At 39.4% G+C, this 24,140-nt stretch overlaps 1 protein-coding gene across 1 annotated transcript in view; it reads right to left on the reverse strand.

Annotated features, from left to right (window-relative positions):
• Positions 1-19,721, reverse strand: part of LOC138192634 (LHFPL tetraspan subfamily member 4 protein-like) — a 37,036-nt gene extending 17,315 nt beyond the window's left edge. Inside the window, exon 1 of the mRNA XM_069140161.1 lies at positions 18,435-19,721. Coding sequence (XP_068996262.1) covers positions 18,435-18,843 — 409 coding nt within the window. The 5' untranslated portion in view covers positions 18,844-19,721. The remainder of the gene's footprint in view (positions 1-18,434) is intronic.
• Between the last annotated feature and the right edge of the window lie 4,419 nt (positions 19,722-24,140).

Genomic DNA, 24,140 nt, shown 5'->3' on the forward strand with positions numbered 1-24,140 from the left:
ATTTCAAACTGAGATTTTCACTGTTTTAAAATGTGACTGCTCCACCGACAAAATGATTGCAGGCGTAATGGGAGAATGTAATGAGAGAATATAATGACGATAATACAGTAAGTAATGAGAGCATAGAAGAGCAACGCAAGTAATCATCGTGGGAAATCACTGCGTTATTAGTTTCTCTTATGGCCTTTATGCAAGATATTAACATAGATGAAAGATGATAAAATCATTAACTGAGTAATGAGCATCAGGTAAAATGTTTTATGGATTTTTGATGAATGTTTCCCCATCAGGCATGAAGACCGTTCAAAGTTATTGAGTGTGAGCTATTTAAAAGCATGGCTGCAGAGCCACTCGGAATAATCCTTATGGGGACAATACTTTAACCTCATTGCAACTCATTAATCAGCCATCTTCCTTTGTAAAAAATGTTATTAACTCTTATTTGTTTTCAAAAAACAGTACAGTATGTGTGGTGGAGCAATTTTCTCCAATTATAGTGTCATATTTGTGTTGTGAGCAACTAACATTAATTTTCCTCAATCAAATCATGTTTCGGCAGGAAATTAAATTTTACCATGTGATAAACTACAGCTACTTATGTCCTGGGTTTATTTTTTATAGCACCAGACATTGGTTTGTTTGGTAATTACAAAATCGTAGAACCAAAGTAATTTCTAAGTTCTTGGAATGGAGAACATTAACATAAAAAAAGGTACAGTGGTACAACAGTTGTGTGACATCTGAGAGCTCTCCATCTTCAACTGGAGCATTTAAGTGTACACTAGCAAGCTAAAAATAACCCCCACCTTCCTACAACCCAAGAAAAGCCCTTTGAAGTTGTTGGGGTTTTTCCTCTTCCTTCCTCCCCTTCACTCTCAAGACACTGTGTTCTGAACTTGGAGAAGAGGAACTTCAAAGGCGGCAAGAGAAGGGAGTAAACGGAGGAGGAGGAGGAGGATGGGAACGGAGCGAGGAGAGACGGACAGCAGGGAAGAATGAAAGGGAAGAAGCGAGTCGTATGGAGAAGGAGACCGGGAGGGTTACTGTTGCTCCTCTCCATGTCCTATTTTTTCTTCCTCATCTCAGTTCATCACTTCCTGTCATTTCTTTTGAGCGCAGCCTTCACAGCCCATCAGCTATGTTAGAGAGAAGGCATCAAAGACAATCAAACTAACGAAAATCATTTGAAAATAACACCTCCTGGACATGAGTGTGATCCAACTAGTTCAAATGACGGAGAATTCATTTATTTATAGCACCTTAAATATATTTATAGACTTGTTACATAACAATTTTGTCAGACTGTCTGATCGACATGTCTACACTGATCCTTTTTTTTCCATTCAAAAATTATTATATAAGAGCTCTAAAAATACCTCCGGTGAGCTATATTTAAGTGTGTGTTTGAAGTATTTTTGATGGGAGCAGCTCCAGGCTCAACACTATTTCTCCTAAGCAGCTTGACTGTGTTTTCTGTGTACACGGCTCTGACGTCACCCATCATTGTAGAAGTCAGACTGAATTATGCCAAGTTCAGCCTATATGACAGTATTGTCTGATAAGATGGTCACTGTGTAAGACGAGGTGATAAGAGTCATAATGTCTTGCTGGAACTTGGGGAAACGTGACAGACAACAGGCTGGTCACAATCAGAGCTTGCTGTCTTTTACAGCTTGCATCATGTCATCGGGAAGGCAGTGCAGGGGACCAACTATTGGAAACAAGAATGTAAACAAAGAATGGCATTCAAAGCGGTGTGTATTGGTCCCTTCAAATGGGGTCATGTTCATGAGAAGAGTCCTCTTGTGGTATTTACGACCTCAGGCCTCAGAATTTTCAGTACACTTAAAGTTAACTAGTTGTGACATAGAAGGCATTTTTTTTTGTTGACATTATGAATTCTCTATCTTCTCCCAAATATTAACTGTATGTTAACGTTAACATACAGTCTAGTCAAAATTTACTGCTTAGTGCATATACAGAGGATATGAACATGCACCATTATTTCTCAAATACAAAAATGTGATGTAGCAGAATGGGTGGACCAGCTGTAAACGGACACCATCATCTATCCTTCTAAACAATGGAAAACCCCAAGAAACAAACATAATAACCTACTCTTTGCCTCACTATAATCTCAACAAAAAGTATATATTAACGAAAGTGATACAGATAGTTTGCAAATAATGCCATATAGGCTATTAATGTAAATTAAATTAAAATGTGTCCAGTTTGGACGGCATTCAACAAACAAAATAACAGGAGGGTGACAGACACACACAAACACAATCCACTCAAAAAAGATTATTCCACAAAAGCCTGACTATTCTCAAAGTGCATATATTTACATAGACTGAATCAAACTGCTCAATGATGAATAAGTCCCCAATCAAAGATTGTTTAAAGGTTAAGTATGTTAAATAACACAGGTAACCTCTCCATCTCACCACCGACCGTCGGTCCAGAAGAAGGAAATTGATCTTGAAGTAATTCCAGTTACGATCAAGAGAAAATCTAACATTTATGAAACATTCCTTTTGTTAGTTTTGCCCTAGATACCATGCATGACAATGTGCACCAGATGCCGTCTCATCACCTGACCACGCTCTCCCTGATAAACACACAATGTACAGTGCTTATATATGACATAAAATGAACAAATTAAATGTCCACCCATCACATCCAGGCAACACTTACATTATTAATAAATTTATTGTGGGCGGAATTTATTTCTGCTCAGTCCTCAACATCGTATTGGATGGGCAACGGTTCTGATAATACAAGGAGAAGAGTTATTTATACGAGGAGGGATCAGTTAAGAGACTGTTGTGTCTGTGATGTTTTACACATGTGAAATTGAAACAAAGAGCAAACATCAAAGTGACAAATTATTGGGGGGGGGGAAAGAAGATGCAGGAAGCCAAATCCGACGCGTTGGAGTGGTGTTGCGCACCAAATGTGTTGTTGCAGGCCAGAAACTTGAGCATTTTAAACTTATTGAGTTCTTCCTGCTCCCTGTATGTCATAATGCTGCATTGTGTGCAACACGAGCAAGACTGTTTTGGAACTTTTTTATTCACTTCATAATATTGTAACGGCCTGGGTGACATGTTAGTGTTAACTGTTCAAAACATCACAGTGTTCAGTCTCGTTGGCATCTCTGTACCTATCACAGTGAGCCCGTCTGTGATTGGCCGGGAGTCAAGGGGGGAATGTGTTCTTCTTCTTCCTCGCTTGTTGTTGGAGTTGAGTGAGTTTGAGTGTGTGCGAAGCGAGAGCTACCGGTAAGAATTAGCCGTTGTGTTGGCTACGGCTCACGGTAGCCTGTGTATTGTTCAGAATAAAGTTCCAGCACTGTCCGGCGGCTTTGTTAAGTAGAGACGCTACAATGTTAAGCCTGTGGAAGCCAATTAATAGTAACATGAATTCGATGATTAGATCCTGAACTCTACAGACAAGTACATCAGTTTCCTCCAGCATTAAGTTTGGATGGTGATGTCGGTCAGCTCCTTCTTCATTGATAAGAAACTGACAGTCCAGCGGTCTTGAACAAGATGAGAGGAGGTGGTGTGATTGGCCAAGATTAAAGTCGGCTGTGACACATCTTCTAATTATCTATTCCTCCTACTTCCCCACTGTGCAGCATTGCACCACGGCTCTGCACCCCTGGTCACCAAAATACCAAAATCAGTTGCCACTGACTGGGGATACTTGCCCAATCGGCACATGTGCACCTCCGTGTAAAGTGTGCTGAGGCAAATGAAAATAGGGCCCCTAGTTTCATATACCCAACCCAGTAGAATATTGGTTAAAAATTGCTAATGTTATACTATATCTTTGAGATTTCCCATTGTATGATATTAATAAACTATTGGAATACAGTCTGCTGCCATTTTCTAACTCCACCGTTTTCACATCCAGAGGCCATCATGAAAGTGTAAAAGCTAACAGCAAGACGGTATATTGTAACCTCCAGTAAATAGCTCCTGCAGTTTGAAGCCCAACAGAGCAGCAGAGTGGAAAGGTGCGAACATGACTGCATTAAGAGATCACAATGTCCTGTCCATGATGTAATAAAGCTGCCTGAGCTCTGCCCTTCCCTCTGCTGCTGTGTCTGGACCCTGGCCTGCTGTCCTCCATATATCTAATAGATGGCCTCCTTGCTAATATACAGAGCTTTTATTGGGCTTGAGATCAAAATGTGTGTGGATTGCTGAGGGGGCACTTTACAAGATGCTGCTGCCGGCAGGGTTCACTGGCCCACTTGGCATGGAGCTTTCCTTCTTTTTTCGCCCTCTTTCATTCTATCTTAATACTCTTTCATTTCCACTCTCTACTGTAAATTATTTCTGTGACTTTTGGGATTCATTAATTATATTTGGGGAATGTAAGCTGAACATCATGCTGTCCTGTGGTAACATCTTGTTTTTTGTTTATGGATGTTGACCAAATTGTTGACCTTGCCTAAAAAACTGAACACTGTGATACCTTTACCAAACTTATTTTATGCCCCCTCCCTCTCCCCCCTAACCCCCCCCCCCCACCACACACACACACACACACACACACACACACACACACACACACACACACACACACACACACACACCTTCTGCTTGCTCTTTCTCTATTTTTCCCTCCATTGTCTCTGTGTCCTTCACCAGCTGAAGGGGGAAGTGGGTGGGGGGTGGTGAAAGGGGTATTCTGGCACGAGTTCCGAATTTGGACAGAGCATTGGCCGGACAACAGAGGCTCGTGCATAATCATATAATGTGCCAAGTACGAGCATCGTTTTTCATCGAGCCACGAGAAGCAGTTTTGTGCTGAACTGAGGAATCAGTGAGTGTCTCCCTTTGACGATCAGTTTAATCATTATTAGAGGAAGAGTATCATACTGATCCACAGCTGACACTGAAACACTTCAATAAACCATACCACATTGGACTTTAATGTTTAACTTCTGATCCTTTGTGGTCTTAAAATGTGGAAGTTTTTTTTATACTATCGGTGAGATTTGAAAATTAAAAACTTTATGGGATGTGCAATAATCACAATATGATTTTTTTTTTTTTTTTTTTTTTTTTTTTAATGATTGAAACGTACAACATTGAGATGATGCACACACAATGTTGATTATAGCTTTATCTTGTCAGACTGTCATGCAGGAGGCAGAAGTTTGCATCTTGTCAATAACATTATTTTGCAGACTGAAAAAACGTTTTCGATGACTTGGACTTTAAGACCAATTACAGGAAATTCACGCAGGCTATCATCAACCATTAAACAAGAGAGGAGGACAAAGATCAGGAAATGTTTTAAAATGAGCCATGGTAGCACAGGGGAGACAAAGTATTTATAGTAATTTAGTTCAGTGAAGAAATCCAAATTCAACTCAAAAGAAGTACTGGAAGTAAAGCCAAAATAATGATAGTATAGTGGCAATGAAATTAATCCGTTTTTAATTTTTTTTTCCCCATTAAAACAATAAAAGGCCTAACAGCCAACACATGCATTCAACAAACAAGTATAGTGAGACACGACCCCTGCAGGGGATGACGACAGGACGTAGGTATGTCATGGAAAGTTCTTTATTGCACTCACAAATTTAGTCAGTAAGCCTAATATGTTTTACAGAATTGCCCAATACTGACATTCTTGGCTGGCGATGGAGGTCATACAGTATGCTAGTATATTAGGTACACTTTTGCAGTTTAACACAATCTAATATAATTATGATGCCTAAAATATTCTTTATTTATAGAGTTGTTTATTTCATTATTAATTTTAGCACTGACAACATAAAGCACTAGACAATAAAATGAAAACATTTCAATGTAATGCAGTCCTTTACAACAACACTTGAAACTATCATCTCAACAATGAACACAAAATGTCATCAAAGTCATTGAGCATTATAAACTTCAAAAAGGTAGAACAATGTCCCGGTTTCCCTGGATACACCTGTCAAAATGAGATTTTTGTGATTTTTACCATCCAAATTGTTTCATTTGCAACGCTTTCTGTAATAACAATGCTGTCTTACATTGACTGCATATGGACACCCAAAGTTTTTTTTTTTTTTTAAACAATTTCTTACATCTGATGTGTGTGTGGGTGTGCGTTTGTGTGTAACTACAACTCAATGAAACTAAGTATGCACAGAATCATACTCAGATTCCTCTCTCAAATGCTCCACTATGGAGCCGTTGGTAAGTAAACAGTATCTGAGTCTTTAGTGTTAAGTTGACCTCTTTGGGTTTGACAAAAAAAGATGTTGCCCATGCTGTTACTTCTTTGAGCATACGTTACATTCTTAAAGTATCTTTGGAATTGTTTTGCATGATTTTTAACAGTAACTTTTGTTTGCAAATGACACATGTTTACCGTGGTCACCTTCCCTGCCATGAATGCTTACAGAGATGATGTCATAGGTAATGTCCAGACACTTTATATGAAAGCAGTTTGTTAATTTGGCCATTTCTTGTGGAAAAGCTGTAATGATTTAGACAAATTTTAAATGTGCATTTATTTTTTTCAATTGCAGAATCCTCAAGGCCTGGAAGGACTGATAAGCCTGAGATCACACTTTTAAAATAGTCAAAGGGACTATTTCCTTCATAAAAAAAATTGTTTTAGCAAAGAGTTCACAGTGAGGTGGATTTTCCATAGTTTTGCTGATATATCAGAACCTACCAACTATCGACCTCCAGCTGTCTTCTCATTGTATACGACAGCAACACAACATTTTTCGGCATGCTTAGTCATTGTTTTAAAATGACCCGCAAGGCAACTAAAATATATGCTAATAGTCATTTAACTTAATTATTTTATGAAAAGAAGACTATTTAGTTGGCACCAAAGTATCTGAAAAAAAGGAAAATCTGCATTAACCTGCAAATCATAATATTCAAAATAATAGGCTGGTATACTGAAGCAGAATGAAGTACTATTGTAAATGTTATTTGTTACAGATTACACTTTAATGAGAGGCATAGATGATGTATAATGAGACATTTCCATTTTTTTTCCTCATACTTATACATCTTATCAACAAGCTATAGGGACTTTGTTTCTCTCTCTTACACACACACACACATATGCAGTACATACTGAATGACAATGATAAGAAGGGTCAAAGGAATTCATTATTCAGCTGTCAGGCTATTTTTAGAAACACCCCAATGACTTTGGAATTATTTATTAAGCGCCTGATAATTAAAACATGTACGTTTGGTTGGGGAAAGCCAACCAGAAATCTCAGAGAGAGAGAGGGGGGGGGGGGGGGGGGGGGGGGAGAGAGAGAAAAAGGGAGGTACGGAGCGAGAGAAAGGCAAGGATACCCCTGGGGAAACTCTTTTCTCTCTCTCTCTCTCTCTCTCGCTCTCTCTCTCTCGCTCTCTCTCTCGCTCTCTGTATCTCTATATATAACTCGACCACTGCAGCATCTATTTATCTCCTGCCGGAAACCATCCATGTGGGCACATTCATTTACCACATATGAAGCTATACGCATGCACAAACACATACAGCTGGTCTTTACACATTTATTAAAGCAGAAAGAAAAAACACCACACACACTCTCCAGAGAAGAGAAAGAAAACGTTCTCATTAATAATTCAACTCTCACACCATCAAGTACACATTTACCCGCCGTCTCACATGCTCACGTGAACAGATGTGTGTGTGGCCGTGTCTGCAGATACACACACTCCCATACACGTATCATCAGCATGCACACGCAAATTCATTTACTTGATTTCGTTCACTGGTATTCTGCCCCTTCCTCGCTTACACACACACTACACACTCGTTTTGTTGCACTCCAGTTTTCCTTAACAACACTTGCAAGAACAAAAAGTGGACAACAAGGAAAATGCATAAGACACAGAAAAAAACTGACCGACGACTGAATTATGACATATGACGATATATTCATATTGGATGCATCTATGCTTAATGATTCACATCCAGCATTAAAATTCAATGTCCATATGGGTTCATATGATGTAAACTTTGGCATCTGCCCATGTCTGCACCTGGATCACTTTGTAGACGTTCCCGTGCAGCGCAAAATCTGAGACAGCAAAGTCTAAACCGAGCAGCAACCAACAGTGACACCAATTGGTTTGTGAACAGCCATTATGAAGCCTCCAGTTAGTCCCGAGCGGTTTGGAGCTGGTAGTGACCATATTTGGTCAAGCTGGCGAGGAGCAAGGGGTGGATTTTTCAGACCCAGAGGTTACGTCCACTTTTACCACCAGAAAACTAGACTGGACTCTTGTTTGGTGCACCATGTCATTCTGTATGAACTGTATTCCACATCCTGGACCCTATTCTTGCTAAACAAAGGAACTCCACTTCTTGTTGTGTACACATCCCTCCTGCTGTAGTACGTATAGTTCTGTGTGCAAGTCCGCTGTTCTTGCTTCAATTCTGTAGCTCTCTGCAGATACAAATACAGAAAGCATATAATACCTAAGGATTTGGAAATTGGGGTGGTGGCTGGAGAAGTAACTGCGCACAAATACTGGTACAAACGCAGATTTGGACCAAAAAAATTAATTAATTATAATGTTTGATTTTGGATAATTACTCATTCAGTATTAAGTCTCCTCTTAGGAAGGATGTAGGAGTACAAACATAGTTACCATTCAAACATTTACTTTTACCAAGTAGCTATATTTGCCTAAATTTAAACCAACCATATCCAAAGAAGTGGGAGATCAAATTATGTATCTGTAATGATTTTTGAAGGTCTTGATGATAGGGCCACTCAATCAGAAAAAAGATCTTGAGGCAATGACAAACATATATTTTTTTATATTATTTCGTTGATAAGACTTTGAGGAGAATTATCTTTTTGAAAAAATATTGAAAAACTTTACAATTCATTTATTTATTTTTTGTCCAGTGCAATTGCAGTGTGGGAAATAGTGGACCCTGATAGCCCTTTCTCATTCCTAAACCGTCCAATTCTGCCATTTTGTCCAAGCTGTCGATGTGTCTGAGATTTCCCCTTTAGTGTCGGCACAATGACCACTCAAGTCAAAGACGGAGGTGATGAGGAGGTCGAGGGTGGTTGGACGGTTTAAGACACAGGACTTTCACCCAGGAGAATGTTTTTTTGAGTTCTTGTTAACTCATGGATTATTTGAAGTATCATAAGTAAGTAAGGTTAGTAAAGTATTGTAAGTAAGATATTTAACATACGTAATATGCGTATATATGTTATTTACATACCAGGGTGGATCAAAAAGTTCAGAGACTGGCCCTGTTGCTTATAAAAGGTGCACAACACCATGACGTGCATGGATTGGGAGGAAGCTATAATCTGATTAAGTTAAAATCAGCACTCGAGTCACATACAGTATGTGTTTGTGAGTGCTGGTCTGTGCACACACGATTTCTCCATGGCCATGAGCAGAGAACACACATCACCTTTTGTGTCAAACCTGAGAAATCGGCAAAGGAGAGCCATGAAATGCTTCAGAAAGGCCAATGAAGTAATGAGCCAGGCGAGGTGTTTTGAGTGGGTTCAAGAGGGTCAGAATATCACTGTCCTAAACCGAAAAAGGCCACCAGTGCAACAACCAGGTGGGTTTTCTTTGATATTTACAGGGTTGTGCACGGTGGATTTGTCCTTCAGGGTCAGAGTGTCAACATTGTGATCTTCTGAGTGAAAGCATTTGTCTAAAATTACCAGAACAATAGTGCAATGGCACTTGGGTTCTTCAACATGACAACGTGCCCGCTCACAGCGCATTGAAAACGGGCCAGTTTCTCACACGCAAATACACAATTCTCATTTCCAACCACCGCTACTCACCAGATTTCACTCCCTGACAGTTATTTCTGTTCCCAAAAAATCAGATACAAAATTTGATGATGTCTCTGTTCAAGTTTAAGGTTCACAAATGTGTGTAACACAAGAACTGATGTTAATCGAGTCCCAAAATTTGGATCACTTACTTTGTATCCAGATACAAAATATCTTGAAAATAGTGACAAATGATCTAAGCGATTATTAAAATCGTTGCTAGTTTACTGGAAGTGTGTGACAAGTCAGACTGACTGATCCTGTCCGAAACTTAAAGTCGCTCATATGCACTTTTGTCAGACTTCCAAGCTGTTAAAGCTTGTGTGTGTCTGTTTGTAAGTCAGAAGTTACCGAGCGGAGATGAAGCAGATATATCCAGGAGCTAGGATGTGGATAGCACATTTTATGATCAATGTTAAAACGTTAGGATTAGAGTTTTAAATAGGACACATAGAAGAACACATACAATGCCTTTGACAGACACTTTGTGTCCACATTTTTTGAAAACTGGATGTGCGTCCTCAAGGACAATCCCTATTCATTTTTAAGATATCCAAAGTTATCCCATGTTGATTTTCATAACTTTTTTTGCGGGGCAGAGATGGTGATATCAGTTTCACTTGCTCTTCTGCATGTGTGTGTGGCACCCGTTGTTGAGTCTGACGGGCAGAGGAGGAGAAGGGCAGATTCAATGCATGTAGGCGGGAATCTCCGTTCGTTGCATTTTCTTTTTCAGCGCCGGTGATAGGCACTTGTACGGTATGATGACAATCAACTTTCATACCACGGTGTATTGTGATGCTGATATACCACTGGTATACCACAACCCTACTTGTGCTTATCTCTAAGTAGGGTTAGTAGGGCTGTGACAAAACAGCAGTATTTGTCGTCCTGGAATGAGAACAGGTTGACCCTTCATGTAGTGAGGATGCAGATGCATGCACCACTTTCCTAGAGAGAATACAAAAAATAGTAACTAACATGAGCGTGATAAAGTGTTACAATGTGCCATAACAAGTGATTTAAAGCCAATCACAGATATTAAGGAAGGTGCCATTACAGTGATTCATACATATGTATGAACAAATCATTAAATATTGGTTGATTGACATATCTTTTGTCGGAGTCAGTTTTTACGTAACCTACAATTTTCTACTATCATTTTCAATTCACAGTAATTAAGAAATAACTTTATCAGTTAGACCAGATATGTTCCTTACTTTGACCTGATGGAATTTTTTTTTGGAAGCAACGAAAAATATGATATAAGGTAAGTTTGTATGGTTAATAATCGTTCTATAATAGTTCTAGATTTTCCAGAATCATGTGAAAAGTATAAAAATTCCCTAGTTTGAAGGTAGCTGTATATCTGTATCTACATAACTGACCATTAATGTTGCATACTAGCCCCTGAGCCACAGTTTAAAGCTACATAATCAATTTAACAACTGATCAAATTACTGTGTATAATGTGAAAAGTTCTATTAGCTTTAAGCTTTTTTTTTTTTTTTTTTTTTTTTTTTTTAAATAAAAAAGGTTTCTATTAGCAACTAGCTGGTCAACATAATGAAACATTTACCAGCTAAAACGTTCAGTTCAGTCCAAAAACAGTACTAGAAGAATATCACACTTAAATCTGTGTCCAGAAACATGACTCCTGTGTCTGCTAACATTGTTCTGTGCAGGCTGGATGTGTAAATAGGCAACTGCTAAAACAGAAATAAACATCGTAGCCAGATAATGTGATGTATTTTTAGCCAGTTTGGCTTGAAAAATATGATGTCAAAGATGATGTCACATCATTTTACCACGGGATTAGCAAAGAGAAACATATAATGTGTGATGCTAACTGCTCAGTGGTTCCACCCATTAAGATTAGCTTAGCTTCACTCAGAGTTGCTTTACATTTTGCCTCTTTAAGTTGATGCGTTTGACTCATTCTCTGCCAAAAGCAAACCAGTATATACCCATAACAGGATGTAAACCTTATAACAAGGTCCTGTAGTCCCCAAACACACAAAAACACATGATCTCATTCCATCTTTTAGATTGTTTTTTGTTCACACTCCATTCCTCCAACTCCAACATAATATTTTAATCTTTTATCTCTCTTGGTTTTACAAACACACACACTTTCTCACACCCACTAAGACAGAGCAGTCGCTGACAGGTCCTTTCTCCCAAGACAGCTCCTCCCCTGTGCCACAGCCCATGTCCTGCTTAGTTCTGTTTAATATTGCAACAGACAGGGTCAGACATGAGCGACGGATGGAGGCACGAAATGATCGAAGAGACGAGGGAGAAAAGGAGCCATCAAGTTGCAGTGGTTAGCGCATTACTGAGCTTTACTATGTTCCTCATTTCTGCTGGAAGGATGGAATAACATTATCTAAACTGGAGAAATATGGGAGAGGGGTCTGAGTAGTAGAAAGTGGAGGAGGAGACCTCGTAATCTCCGCTGGAACTAAAAACTTGAAACTTGTTTGAATTACCTCAGAACGTTTTACACTAAATTCATCTTTGTTCAAGTAAGGTGAATTAAAACTAAAGCTACAGCAGGTTTTCCCAGGAGCACTTCCCACTGAATTAATCTAAATCCAAGCAGAGGTGTGAACAGCGACGCTCTTCACAGACCTTAGGGGCTTCTGGGAAATCTAGCCCGCCTCTTATTCCCTTCGTGTGAGGAGAAAAAAAAGGAAAAGAAAAACGCTGCTTAGTCTAGATTCTAAGTGTAAAATTACCTCATTATTCACTTTACCATTGAGATGAGACATAACTGTAAATCATTACTGTGTTGCTTCTTTGTCCCTGCTTGGTTCTCCATTAGGCCTGTATCACAAAGCTAGTTGAACCAAAGCTTCATTTGGACGCGATTTATTTCTGCAGTGAAAGTGGAATGATTTTATATTTAACTGCCCTGGTCAGTGATGGTCTTTCTGATAAAGCTTACAGTTAGGGTTGGCCTGGGTGACTCGAACCATCCCTTAGTTATGCTGTTATAGGCCGAGGCTGCTGGGGGACCCCACATGATGCACTGAGCTCCTTTCCTCTCTCTTTTCACTTTCTTTGCACCATTACATCTCATTAACCTCATGCTTTTCTCTCCCATTGTTTTGCTTATTGTCTGTTGCCTCTCCATAAAGTTCCCCTCGCTCGCATAGTTTCTGTGCTATCTTTTTGCAGAAATCCCTGGCCGTGGAGCTGCATGTCTCTGCTCTCCGATTACTCCACCCCTTCTCAAACAACAACAGTTTATGTCTTGAATATCCATACTGTCTTGTTCTCTCTCTGCTCTCCCCTCACCACAACTGGTCGAGGTAGATGGCTGCCCACCTCCGAGCCTGGTTCTGTCGGAGGTTTCTTCCTGTTAAAAGGAAGTTTTTCCTTCCCACTGCAGTAGGTTTTTCTCCTTTGAAGGGACGTTTTTTCCTCCTAGCCGCTTATGAGGGAATTGTTGAATTGTTGGGTTCCTCTGTGTAACTTTGTTAAGTTATGTTGTAAGGACTTTACTGTGCTAAGTGCCAGGAAATAACCTGTGCTGTGATTTGGCGCTATATAAATGCATTTATCAAATATAATCTAATTTTAAGCTATGTCTCCTGTAATTTATACACCATCTTTTGAAAAGGTTAAAAAAAACCATCAAAAAAAAAGATAAGTCACTCGGGATCACAAGGAATACTTTATCCAGCCCCCTCCCTCGTTTAACTAACCCCGTCTGAAAAGGCCTTTAGCCTCACTCTCGTTTGGGTTGATTGAATGTTATAGATCCTGGATCCTGGATAACGTGTCGTGAAGCTAGTTGACCAGTGATTTGGATTTTCTGATCCAGCTATGATCATGTTCAACGAGTCTGGTATTAGCAGACCCAAATTTACTGCATGGATATATGGGTATGGCCACACTCCATTGGCAATAGTATACATTTGTTACATCCTAATGGGCATAGACCTTGTGTTAATTTGTAATCCTTTTAGTGCAGCCTTTAACTATCTGGCACTGACTACGATATTATATTATAAATTATGCGGCAAAACTCCGACCTAGCACTTAAGTGTCATCTATAAGAAGAAACTCATTTTAAGCTTTTCCAAACAGCTATAATTTGTGTAAATATGGGTCACTCTTTCACTGTGTTGACTATAAAATGCATAAGGCTGTTGAACTTGTATATAACATAACCGCATAACCTAAATAACATATATGCATAACCGACCACCCATTTTCTTGAGTTCTAGATTATTGGTCCATAATCATGTGCTGCCAAGAGTTGTTGGTGCCATCTTAAAGTCCTTTTCAGGTGCATTAACATTAATGACATTTTGTCAATTCAGTATATGTAGAGGCCAATTTTGGCCTATTTTCAGCTGAGAGATTCCAAGGCACGCTGTGTCAATCTGCTCTGCCAAGAGCCCAGCATCCCAGTGTCTTGGCCAAGGTTTCAGCTTTTTTCTTATCTTATATTTAACCTTTATTAAACCACTAAGTCCCATTAGTCTCCGAGGTTGGACGAACTAGTCACCCAGAATCTGACATAAAGCTTTGCCAGGAGAATTGCTGTCCTCTGTGGACATTCAAACTTTTCCACAGTTTCAGCTGACATGAGGGCATGTACATTATGACAGTGGGTTATGGGTGGCATTTTCTAATTTACCTTTTTGTTCCTGTAGCACACACTAGCTGACAGCCACGATCAGTGCCCAAACTACTCCCTAATTGACACTTTTGGTCCATTTGGTCTAGATCTGGGCCACCCACGTTTCCAATGGGCCCTTCATATATTTGCTGTAGTATACTCTGTCACTGTGCTTTGCCAGGAGACCTGCTGTTACACCCAGCAGGGCAGAGTGGATGATTAAACGACAATCTCCAAGGTGGTGAACATTATTAGGCTGTCTGCCAAGGCTATTAGACACATCATCTGCATCCACTGGAAAGACAGTAAGACCTTCTAAAGTTTCACAAACTCTGACATGTACACACAAATTAGGCAATATGGGTGTGTATTACGTTTTAGAATAAAAAATAACTGATATTAGTCAGCTCTGACTGAACATATGTGGAATCCAAAAGGATTTGCATTCACTATGTAGAAGCGAAACTATTGTATTTATAGTATACTGAATAAGATTAGTTATATAGCTGCAAAATGATTCCCATTTTATAGAGCAGACTGCCAGTTTTTATAGATTTTGTTGAACCAAGACTGAAATGTACATCATTAAAAGTCATTCCAAGTATGCAGCAAATAATAGAAATCAAAATGGGATCTTGCAGGTGTTGATGGATGGTGGGACTGTGGGGGTATTGACAATATATTGTTACAGTAGACTCATTACATACATTTTTTTGGAGCCATAAAAGACTTCTCATCACATATGCTTCATCCTTATCGTCATCATGTATCATTTTATCCTCATATTCGTCAATGGGAGAGGCAGCGCTACACTGGTAATGTTTAAACCAGATCGTTTTTCCAGATTTACAGTCACCAATAGTGCAAAGTAACATAATGAACTTCAGAAATTACTACATTTTTACAATGTATACTTTCAGTATCTCCATTTACTGCTACTTTTATACTTCTGCTCTTCCACATTTCAGAAAGAAGTATGATACTTTTCACTCATGTATTTGAAAGCTAGTTGAGACAGAGTTGCGAAGCGTAAAGTAGATGAAGAGGCTGTCTGGTACCAATTGGACTAAAATGGATGCACCGTTGTGTTTGGTAGCATTGATTTGGTAGAGTTGTAGCTGAGAGGTTTGAGAACAGGTTCAATAACTCTCAACAACTCATTGTCGTAAGACTGTGATTTACTTTTTAATCTACATTTTCAATTAAGTGGAAGTAAAAATGTCAATTTATGGGGGAGTTTTGAAGCTCTCGCTCTAGCCTGGTGAGAGAGACAAGAACACATGGATTCAAAATTCTCCAAAGTGTGTCTTATCCACACAACCCAATGTTGTTCATTTTAGCCCACAGTTGTGGAGATATTACTAGATTTGAATTTGGGGATGTTTTATAGGTGGAAATAAAAAAAATAAATAAATAAATAAAAACATAGAGCAGTGGTTGAGGGGTTAAATGCAGCACTTTTCTGTAATGGAGATATTTCCCTTATGTTGAACTATGTATTTCAGTAAGGGATTCTTCTTCCTCCGTGGCTTTGTTGCCATTGTTTTGTTGATTAATGGTTTGCAGGAAGACCTGGGTTCAATTCCTGTTAAGACATGAAGATTTAGATAAAGAGAGCAAAATCTGTACCTCTGCTATTCTGTCTGATTTGTGCTGATTGTAGAGCAGCAAACCTTTTCAACCCACTCGGCAGAACAGAGGACAGAGTGGGCAGATGAGGATGAGGAAAAGAACAATACAGACAGAAAAAAAAGTGCTGATCTCTCTCTCTCTCTCTCTCTTTCTCCCTCCCTCTCATTCAGCATGCTGACTGTTTCTGTACAGAAAACTGACTCCCACGTTATTCTGCCTGGCCTATTTATCACATTGATCAGCTTATAAAGAAGTCGGATGCACACAGGATGCTCGTGAGAGATGTGCGTATGAGAGGGATCAGGATTTCTCTGCACCTTCTGAGACACTGCACGGTGCTGTCGCTGCTCAGAGGTTAAGTCTTGCTAACGTGGTCATCTCTCGTACTTGGCCTGGTGGCATCTTATCGCCATAGATATTCTATCATTTCTCTTGCACAACAGTCTCACATTTTGTCTGCATGACCAGCAATGGAAATGAGCGGAAAACAGAAAAAGGCAGAAGCAATAAATGGCAACCTAATTCACAATTTTCACATAAATCACAACATTACGACAGTTTTTACAATTGATTTACTGTTTTTTTTGGGGCAGTTTCTCTGATTCTCTGAATACATTTTGGCTTTTGAACTGAACAACATATATTTTCAAAAGGCATTTGCTCTTTAAAGAAAATCACTGTAATGACACCCTGTATCAGCAAGAAGCTGTAAAAATAGAAATGATTAATTGTCTATTTTTAATTTACAACGGTCCTTGAATTAATCATATGCACTGAACACTCATCAGGAAAAACAACCGAATCTAAGTTTAAAGTAGGGGCTTATATTTGATCAAAACCCCTTTATTCTACATGACTCTTTAAAGTTTCACCAAAAAAACAAACATTGACATGATTCTGGGAAAAAAAAAAAAATTTCTGTGCTCAATGCAGCTGGGGAGCCTTGAGTGACTTAACTGAGAGCAGCAGTCAGATGATGAGAATTCAGAAGTTTAAGATGTTCCCATTAGGTTCTGGGAAATTAAGTGTTGATTATGTGCATTTATGTTATCTAATGTATACCCCAAAATTCAATTGGTTAATCTAAAAAAATTTATCTTCAATTCATAATGAAATAAATGTGAGGAAAGCTTAATACCTGTATTAATTAACGCCATCTCCATATCCCCTATAACGACATACTGGGTGCTTTTAAATTGTTAATAAAATCCCATTTCCATTACAAACACAACTACAAAAAGGGTCCTAAACTGCACAAATCTAAACTGAACGATCACAGGGATCATTTGTAGATTTACACCCCCCCTTTTGCCGCCACATCCCATGAAGACAGCCAAACTTTGTCCTGCATGTGTTTAGGAAGCCACCTTTTGTCCCCAATTTCTACAAACTGTAATTCAGCCACAAGAGCGGGAGACATAACATCACCTCCCTGAAAACAGTAATCCAAACAACCTGGAATCACCCCTCAAAATAGCCCGATATAAGTCATCAGTTGCAGGAATTCAGATCTCCACTGCACTGTACACACATCACACCACCCTGCATATCACATCCACAAATTAATGGATGAGGGAATGAATAAATGACATTTGCGATTCATCAGCATAAAGCAATGATCCTGCCACTGCATTCTTCTGAGATGCAGCAGTGTATCCTCAGAATATCAATGGTTACGGAGAGAGGGGCGCTCCGGCTCTGTTATTGCTTTCAGTGCATTTCAGTGATGGCTAAAATATATTCCTACTTTCTCAGCCCTGTTGTTGCAGAAATGGAAAAAGCTGTACAACACTCCTAATTAGCTATAACAAGACATGGCCTATATACCCTTAAGAATACAGCATATTGATTTCAGTGCTCTAAAAGACAATGAAACTGCTGCACATACAGCTTTCACTTTATTTCTACCCATACAGGGGAGAAGTCCCATGATATTCCAAAGATGTTTCTACAGAAGCGTGAGCAAGAAATACCCAGTATACTGACCTCACTCTTCCCTTATATGCACAGAGTTATCAAATACTCTGGTCAAGCATTTTTACATTCCTCATAGAGTTTGTTAATTTGCACTGTTGTCTTTTGTCTGATAGAGTCCAACAGAGTTTGATGGCAATGTAGCTATAAAGGCTTACAAAAAAAAGCATGAGATTAGATTAAAGAACAGAGTCTAAATGCTTCTAAATCAAAATTAACACTCTGATGCCAGCTGCAACTATAATATAATTGCCAATTGAGTTTTGGGTGGGTTTTTATCTAATTCCATGGCCTTGGTTTTAGCGTATGTGGAACTTCAAACACAGATCAACAGATCATATTCTACATACCACAAAAAACCTGAAGAATGCCTACCGCACAGCAGCTGCATCCAGGCGCAGGTCTTGTAAACGGTGGAGGTGTTGCAGAAGAAGAAGAGCGCCATGCAGGCGATGCAGCTGAGAATCAGCACCATGGACAGCAGCACGAACACCGAGGCCGCCTTGAAGGCTCCGGACGGAATGGAGCTGAAGTCGGAGAAGCTGCCCACGCAGGTGAACTCCCGGCTGGGCGACGGCCCGATGCCCACGCAGTAGTGGAAGAGGCCGAAGTAGCCGGCCTGCGGCGTGTTGACGCTGTCCCCGATCCAGTAGGGCTGGATGAACACCACCACGTTGACGATGGCGAAGCAGATGGTGAAGATGGCCCACAGCACCCCGATGGCCCGGGAGTTGCGCATATAATTGTCATGGTAGATCTTGGAGGCTTCTTGGGAAGGCAACATGTTTGGTCGTTTTTTTTCTCTTTATATTTTTACACCCCCGTACTACTCTTCTTCAGACTTTTACGAGAAAAAAATTTAAATATTAAAAAAATTCCCAACTCGACACACCTCACTATCCAGATCTTTTTCGTAAGTCTGTATGGAAGCTTTCTTGCGCTAATATTTCCCACGCTTTGGCTTTTTCTTACGTGGCTCTTAAAGGCTATTAAAAGGGCCTACATAACCACAAGATAAAAAATGCAACCTGTGAATATCTATATGATCTCATAAGACTAAACATTGTAAAAATGAATGGGGGGGATGCTACATTGAAGCAATACAAAATCATAGCCTACCTATACCACTAATGAATAATTTACCAAAACCAGTGATTCAACATTGCTGTCTAAGGCTCGTTTCCTTGGGGCTACACTATAAATGATTAACAAAAATCCATCAAAATAGGATTGTTTTTTCTTTATTTCACAGTCGTCGGGTGGAGGAGGTTAAAGCTGTTTTTTCACTCTCATCCATTAGTCCAGAGCGCTCCTCAGGATGTCCTATATTACCATCCGTGAGATGAGATGCGTCTTGTTGCCTGTAGCGCCAGCGGTGGACCCCGTTTTTCCCGACCGAGGCATCGATCGGGGTACTCCCCTTCCACTTTTCGCCTTTACTGTCCACGCAGCATGTGGAAATCAAACGCAATGAAATGAAAAATTAAAAAAAAAAAAATGGAGACCAGCTTTCAACACGGAGCCCTGTGTCAAATTTCAACAGTCCTTTCTCGTAAATCCGACATCCTCCACCGCCTCGACTCCATTATCATCATGGTTTTGTCGTAGCCTTTATCCAGTATGTTTCCTCTCTCTCTCTCTCTCTCTCTCTCTCTCTCTCTCTCTCTCTTTCTCCGTACTCCTCCTCCCCTTTCTCTGCGCGCCCCCCGGAAGGTGCTGATGTTGTACTGATGACAGCGATGGAGTGCGGTCACGGGCGCGGGCGCAGCAGCAGCAGCAGGGGGGATCTTTGCATCAGAGCACGTCTCCGCCTCTGTTCACCTTGACTTTGAAATTAGACCAACACATATTGCCACACGTTTGGACGAACAATTAGCGTTTTTCATGACATGGACCAGGGACCCCTGTTTGACAAATGTGTTGACTCAGGGAACCCAAAGAGAGGAGATGTTTGTTGAGTAGATGGAGTCAAACATTAAATCGAAATACTCCAGTTCTATTATATTTCTGCTAATTTCCCTTTTGTGACTGCAGTGATGCTTAAACTGAACTAATCCTTTAAATCAGCTTAACTGTGAAAATGGTGTGCGAACTGCATGTTAGCACATCTGAAGTCATATGTTTTAAACCTCGTGTCACTATCATAATTTTGTTCTATCAAAATGTCAAACTTACACAACTGCATGTGTCATAGGCTATATCAGAGTTAGAGTTTGTCATATGTGAAACATCTAACAAACAGTACACATACAGTTGAATCCTATTTGGACAGTGAGACAATCTTTGTAATGTGGCCCCTTTGCCACCCCAATCAATTTGAAATAAAACAATCAAGATGAGGCTGAAGTGTAGATGTTCAGTTTTTATTCAAGGTTTTAACAAAACTATTGCATTAATTAGGAATGACAGCCATTTCTTCAATGTAGTCCCTTGACTTTTTAGGCTTAAATGTCATAACTGATAAGCAGTTGCATTATGCCAAAACACATCATACACCTGCCAGTCCACTGGAGGAAAGCGTGTCCTTGTCACGCCTTTGCCTTGTAAAAAGTAAAAGACATTCGCTGTGCTCCAAAGGGGGTACTTGCATACTAACACTCACTATTTTGAGTGCATAAGTGTGTTCATCTTCATTTTAGCTACATAGCAGAAAGGAAGGGACCAACGATGTAAAGACATTTTGGAATAAGTCATCTGAGGAAGCTGCTGCTGTTGTGGAATACGGAACAAAATGTATCACCATACTGCTGTTAAATGGAAAATAAAACGAGGGCACTAAAAACATGTTCATTCCTGAGTAAAATAATAAAAACAGGCAGATATGTTGGCGGGTGATGCATTCAAATGTAAGTGCAGAATGGTAGTATGTGAACACTACAATGTCGAAATTCATGCACTACACAAGTAAGAGTCCTAAAATGTAAGAGCACTATATTTGATTGTACTGAGAGAAGTATATCATTAGGTACTGATGTACACAGAGGATTTACCTCAACATGCAAAGCACTGATAACGCTCGTGAATTGGAGAGGCGATATTAGACTTTGCCAGAAAACATCTTAAAAACAAGTCAGCCCAGTTCTGGAAAAAGTTCATAGGAAACCAAGATTACCTTCTACCAGAATAATGGAAGAGTGTGGAGAAGAAAAGAAAGGGTTTATGATCTGAAACATGCCACATCATCCGTAAGGCAGTGTTATTGCATGGCCATGTATGGCTGTCAATGGAGCTGTTTATTGATGATGTGACTGCTGACAGTAGTGGGATGAATTCTAAACCGATCAACTGTAAACTCTCTGCTCAGATTCAGTCAAATGCTGAAAAACCGATAGGATCATGCTTCACAGTGCTGTTGGATAATGAACCAAAACATACAGTGAAAGAAACATAAGAGCTTCTGAGGCAAATAAATGGAATGTTCTTAAATGGTCAAGTCAGACATCTGACCTCAACCCTCTTACTTGCTGAATACAAAACAGAAGGCAGAAAGACCCCTAAACAAGCAGCAACTGAAGGCTACTGCAGTGAACCCCTGGCAAAGCATCTAAAGGAAGGAAACTGCATTTGATGATGTCCATGGGTTTTAGACTTCAGTTGGTCATTGATTGAAAAAGGATTTGCATCTAAGTATTAGAAATAATCCTTTGATAAAAATGGCTGTAATTCCTAAATGGTTAATGCAATATCTATGTTAAACCCCTTGGATTAAAGTTGAAAGTCTACACTTCAGTCACATCTTGATTACTTTACTTCAAATCCATTGGGTTGGTGTACAGAGTCAAAATGAAAAAAAATAAAATAAAAAAAATGAACGTTCAAATACTTGAGGACCATACTGAATGTGATTCCATCGGAAAGACCAATACCAAGTGGGCAACAAAGTCCCCAGAACCCACGCGTAACACCCCCAGACCTCCGTTTTTTTAAATGATTTGTTTCAAGTAATTAATGAACCCGAAGTCTCTGGCTAGGTCATATTATTCCATCATAAGCATTGTATAAGACTGTAACCAACAATTATTTTCATTATAAATAAACCTAAACTTTCTTTAATAAAATGTTAGAAAACATTATAAAATGACAACTATATTGCCCTAAAGCAGTCAAATACCCCATATTTACTATCACAGAAAATCTATGAACACTATTAAATATTAAACTTTGACAAGCTGCTATCTGGTGATGTATTACTACTTTCATTTTTGTCATTTGACTAATCAACTCATCATTTCAGCTCTCAAAAACGGATTCGTCTAAAGGATGGATCTATCGTGAAGTTCGGTCGGGACCTAACAACAAGTATGTACTCATGCAAAAGTGTTGTTAGCAAAATATACTTAAAGTATCAAAAATAAAAGTACTCATTGTACCTCCATCATTGATGTGTTATGTACAATGTATAATTTTCATGTTATAGGTGCTTGTGGTGAAACTACTTATTTCTAGTTTTATCATTGCATATTATGTCAAATCTTTATAGCTAAACCTGTCAGATAAATTTAACGCAGTAGCAGCATGGTAACATGCTCATAATGATAGAGCTAACCCGCTAATGTTGATGTTTACCATCTTAGTTTAGCACATCAGCATAATATCATTTGCAAATTAGCACTTTTTTTTCTCATTATTTGTCGTATACCAAAGTGAAGCTCAAATTGAATTTTAAAGCCACTGCTGATGCTACATGAAGGTTAGCCGTTACTGAAAACTGGTCGAATTCATCCTGAGAGAGATTTGGAAGTCGGCACAAAATTTTAAGACAATTGACCAAATAGGTGTTGGGCCATTTCAGTCAAAACCACAAACGGGAACCTAGCTGTGAAGAGGTCAAAGCCGTTAGAAGTCATTCACTTGAAACCATGAATCTTGGTGCTAATGCATCCAATAGATGTTGAGATACACCTATGAATGAAAGCATTGAGCTGCTGACAAAAACTCACGTGATCACCAAAGTCAGAGGAATAATCCTCTGGGGACAAAACATGTTAGTATAACAAAAATGATGTAAATTGATGCAGTAGTTGTTGAAATATCTGACTCTTGACGAGACTACTATGTAACCAGCATTGCTAAACATTCTAGCCAAACAAATTACTCTCTTTTCCTCTTCGTTTTGGTCATCATTCTTCAATATTAATGGGTGAACATGACAAACTATCTCAACATGAAGAGGCGTAAAATAACTGCTCTACAGCAGAGTGCAATTTTGCATTCACTTCCTGCATGTTCTTCATTCAGTGATCCAGTTTTCTTCGGGGCCAGATGTTGCCTTAACTATTGAAGCCTTCATTCTCTGTCCATTAAAAGCGCTGTTACTCACTCTTGGGAGAAACACATCTGCCCTCAAGCTAGCATATTCATGGAAAACTAGGCCAAGACAGTGGACTCTGAGAGTGTATGTGTTCATAGAGGGAACAGACAAAGAATGCTGCGTACAATGATCACCGTAGGGCCCAAATTTTGGTCTTCAAGGAAGTTGTATTTGAGTTAAAATAACCATTTAAAATAAACCTTCTTCGAGAAACTTAGAGATTCAAAAGCATATCCTGTCATGTTTCCACATGGTTGATAATTCTCACAGGAATCTGATTAATAATGTACTCGATTCATTCTTTCCGTCCCATCTTCTGGCAAACACACATAGCACATCTGGATGCTGTCTGAACAAACATGTATTTTTGCCCTCTGCTTCCATAGCACTGTGACTATCTTTCTTCATCCCGAGGCCTCCTGTCATCTGTTAACAGTAGCAGGGGAGTTGACAAGCTGTGTGTGTGTTCATGCCTGAGTGTATTTCATGTGCGGTTATATGTGTCAGCGTTGTGTGCTAAAATTGGCAAAGTGAGAGAAAAAGGTGCCGTGTAGCTACTGAAGTGAAGACATGTCAGTGGAAGAATATAGACTTGTACACGGCAAGAGGTCTCCTCTTTAGGAACAGGAGGTGTTTTCATAGAGGGAGATGGAGGGTTTGTGTATTTTGTGTGTGAATGTCCACATGGCTGCATGCATGTATGTTAAAAAAGAGGCAGGCAGTTCTTACTGATTTGAGAACAACGGGATGTTGTTCAGCTGGAGAACACT

This window comes from Embiotoca jacksoni, unplaced genomic scaffold (assembly GCF_022577435.1).
Source record: "Embiotoca jacksoni isolate LCO1_2020_lvr unplaced genomic scaffold, fEmbJac1.0.p SCAF_9, whole genome shotgun sequence".
NCBI classification, from domain to species: domain Eukaryota; kingdom Metazoa; phylum Chordata; class Actinopteri; family Embiotocidae; genus Embiotoca; species Embiotoca jacksoni.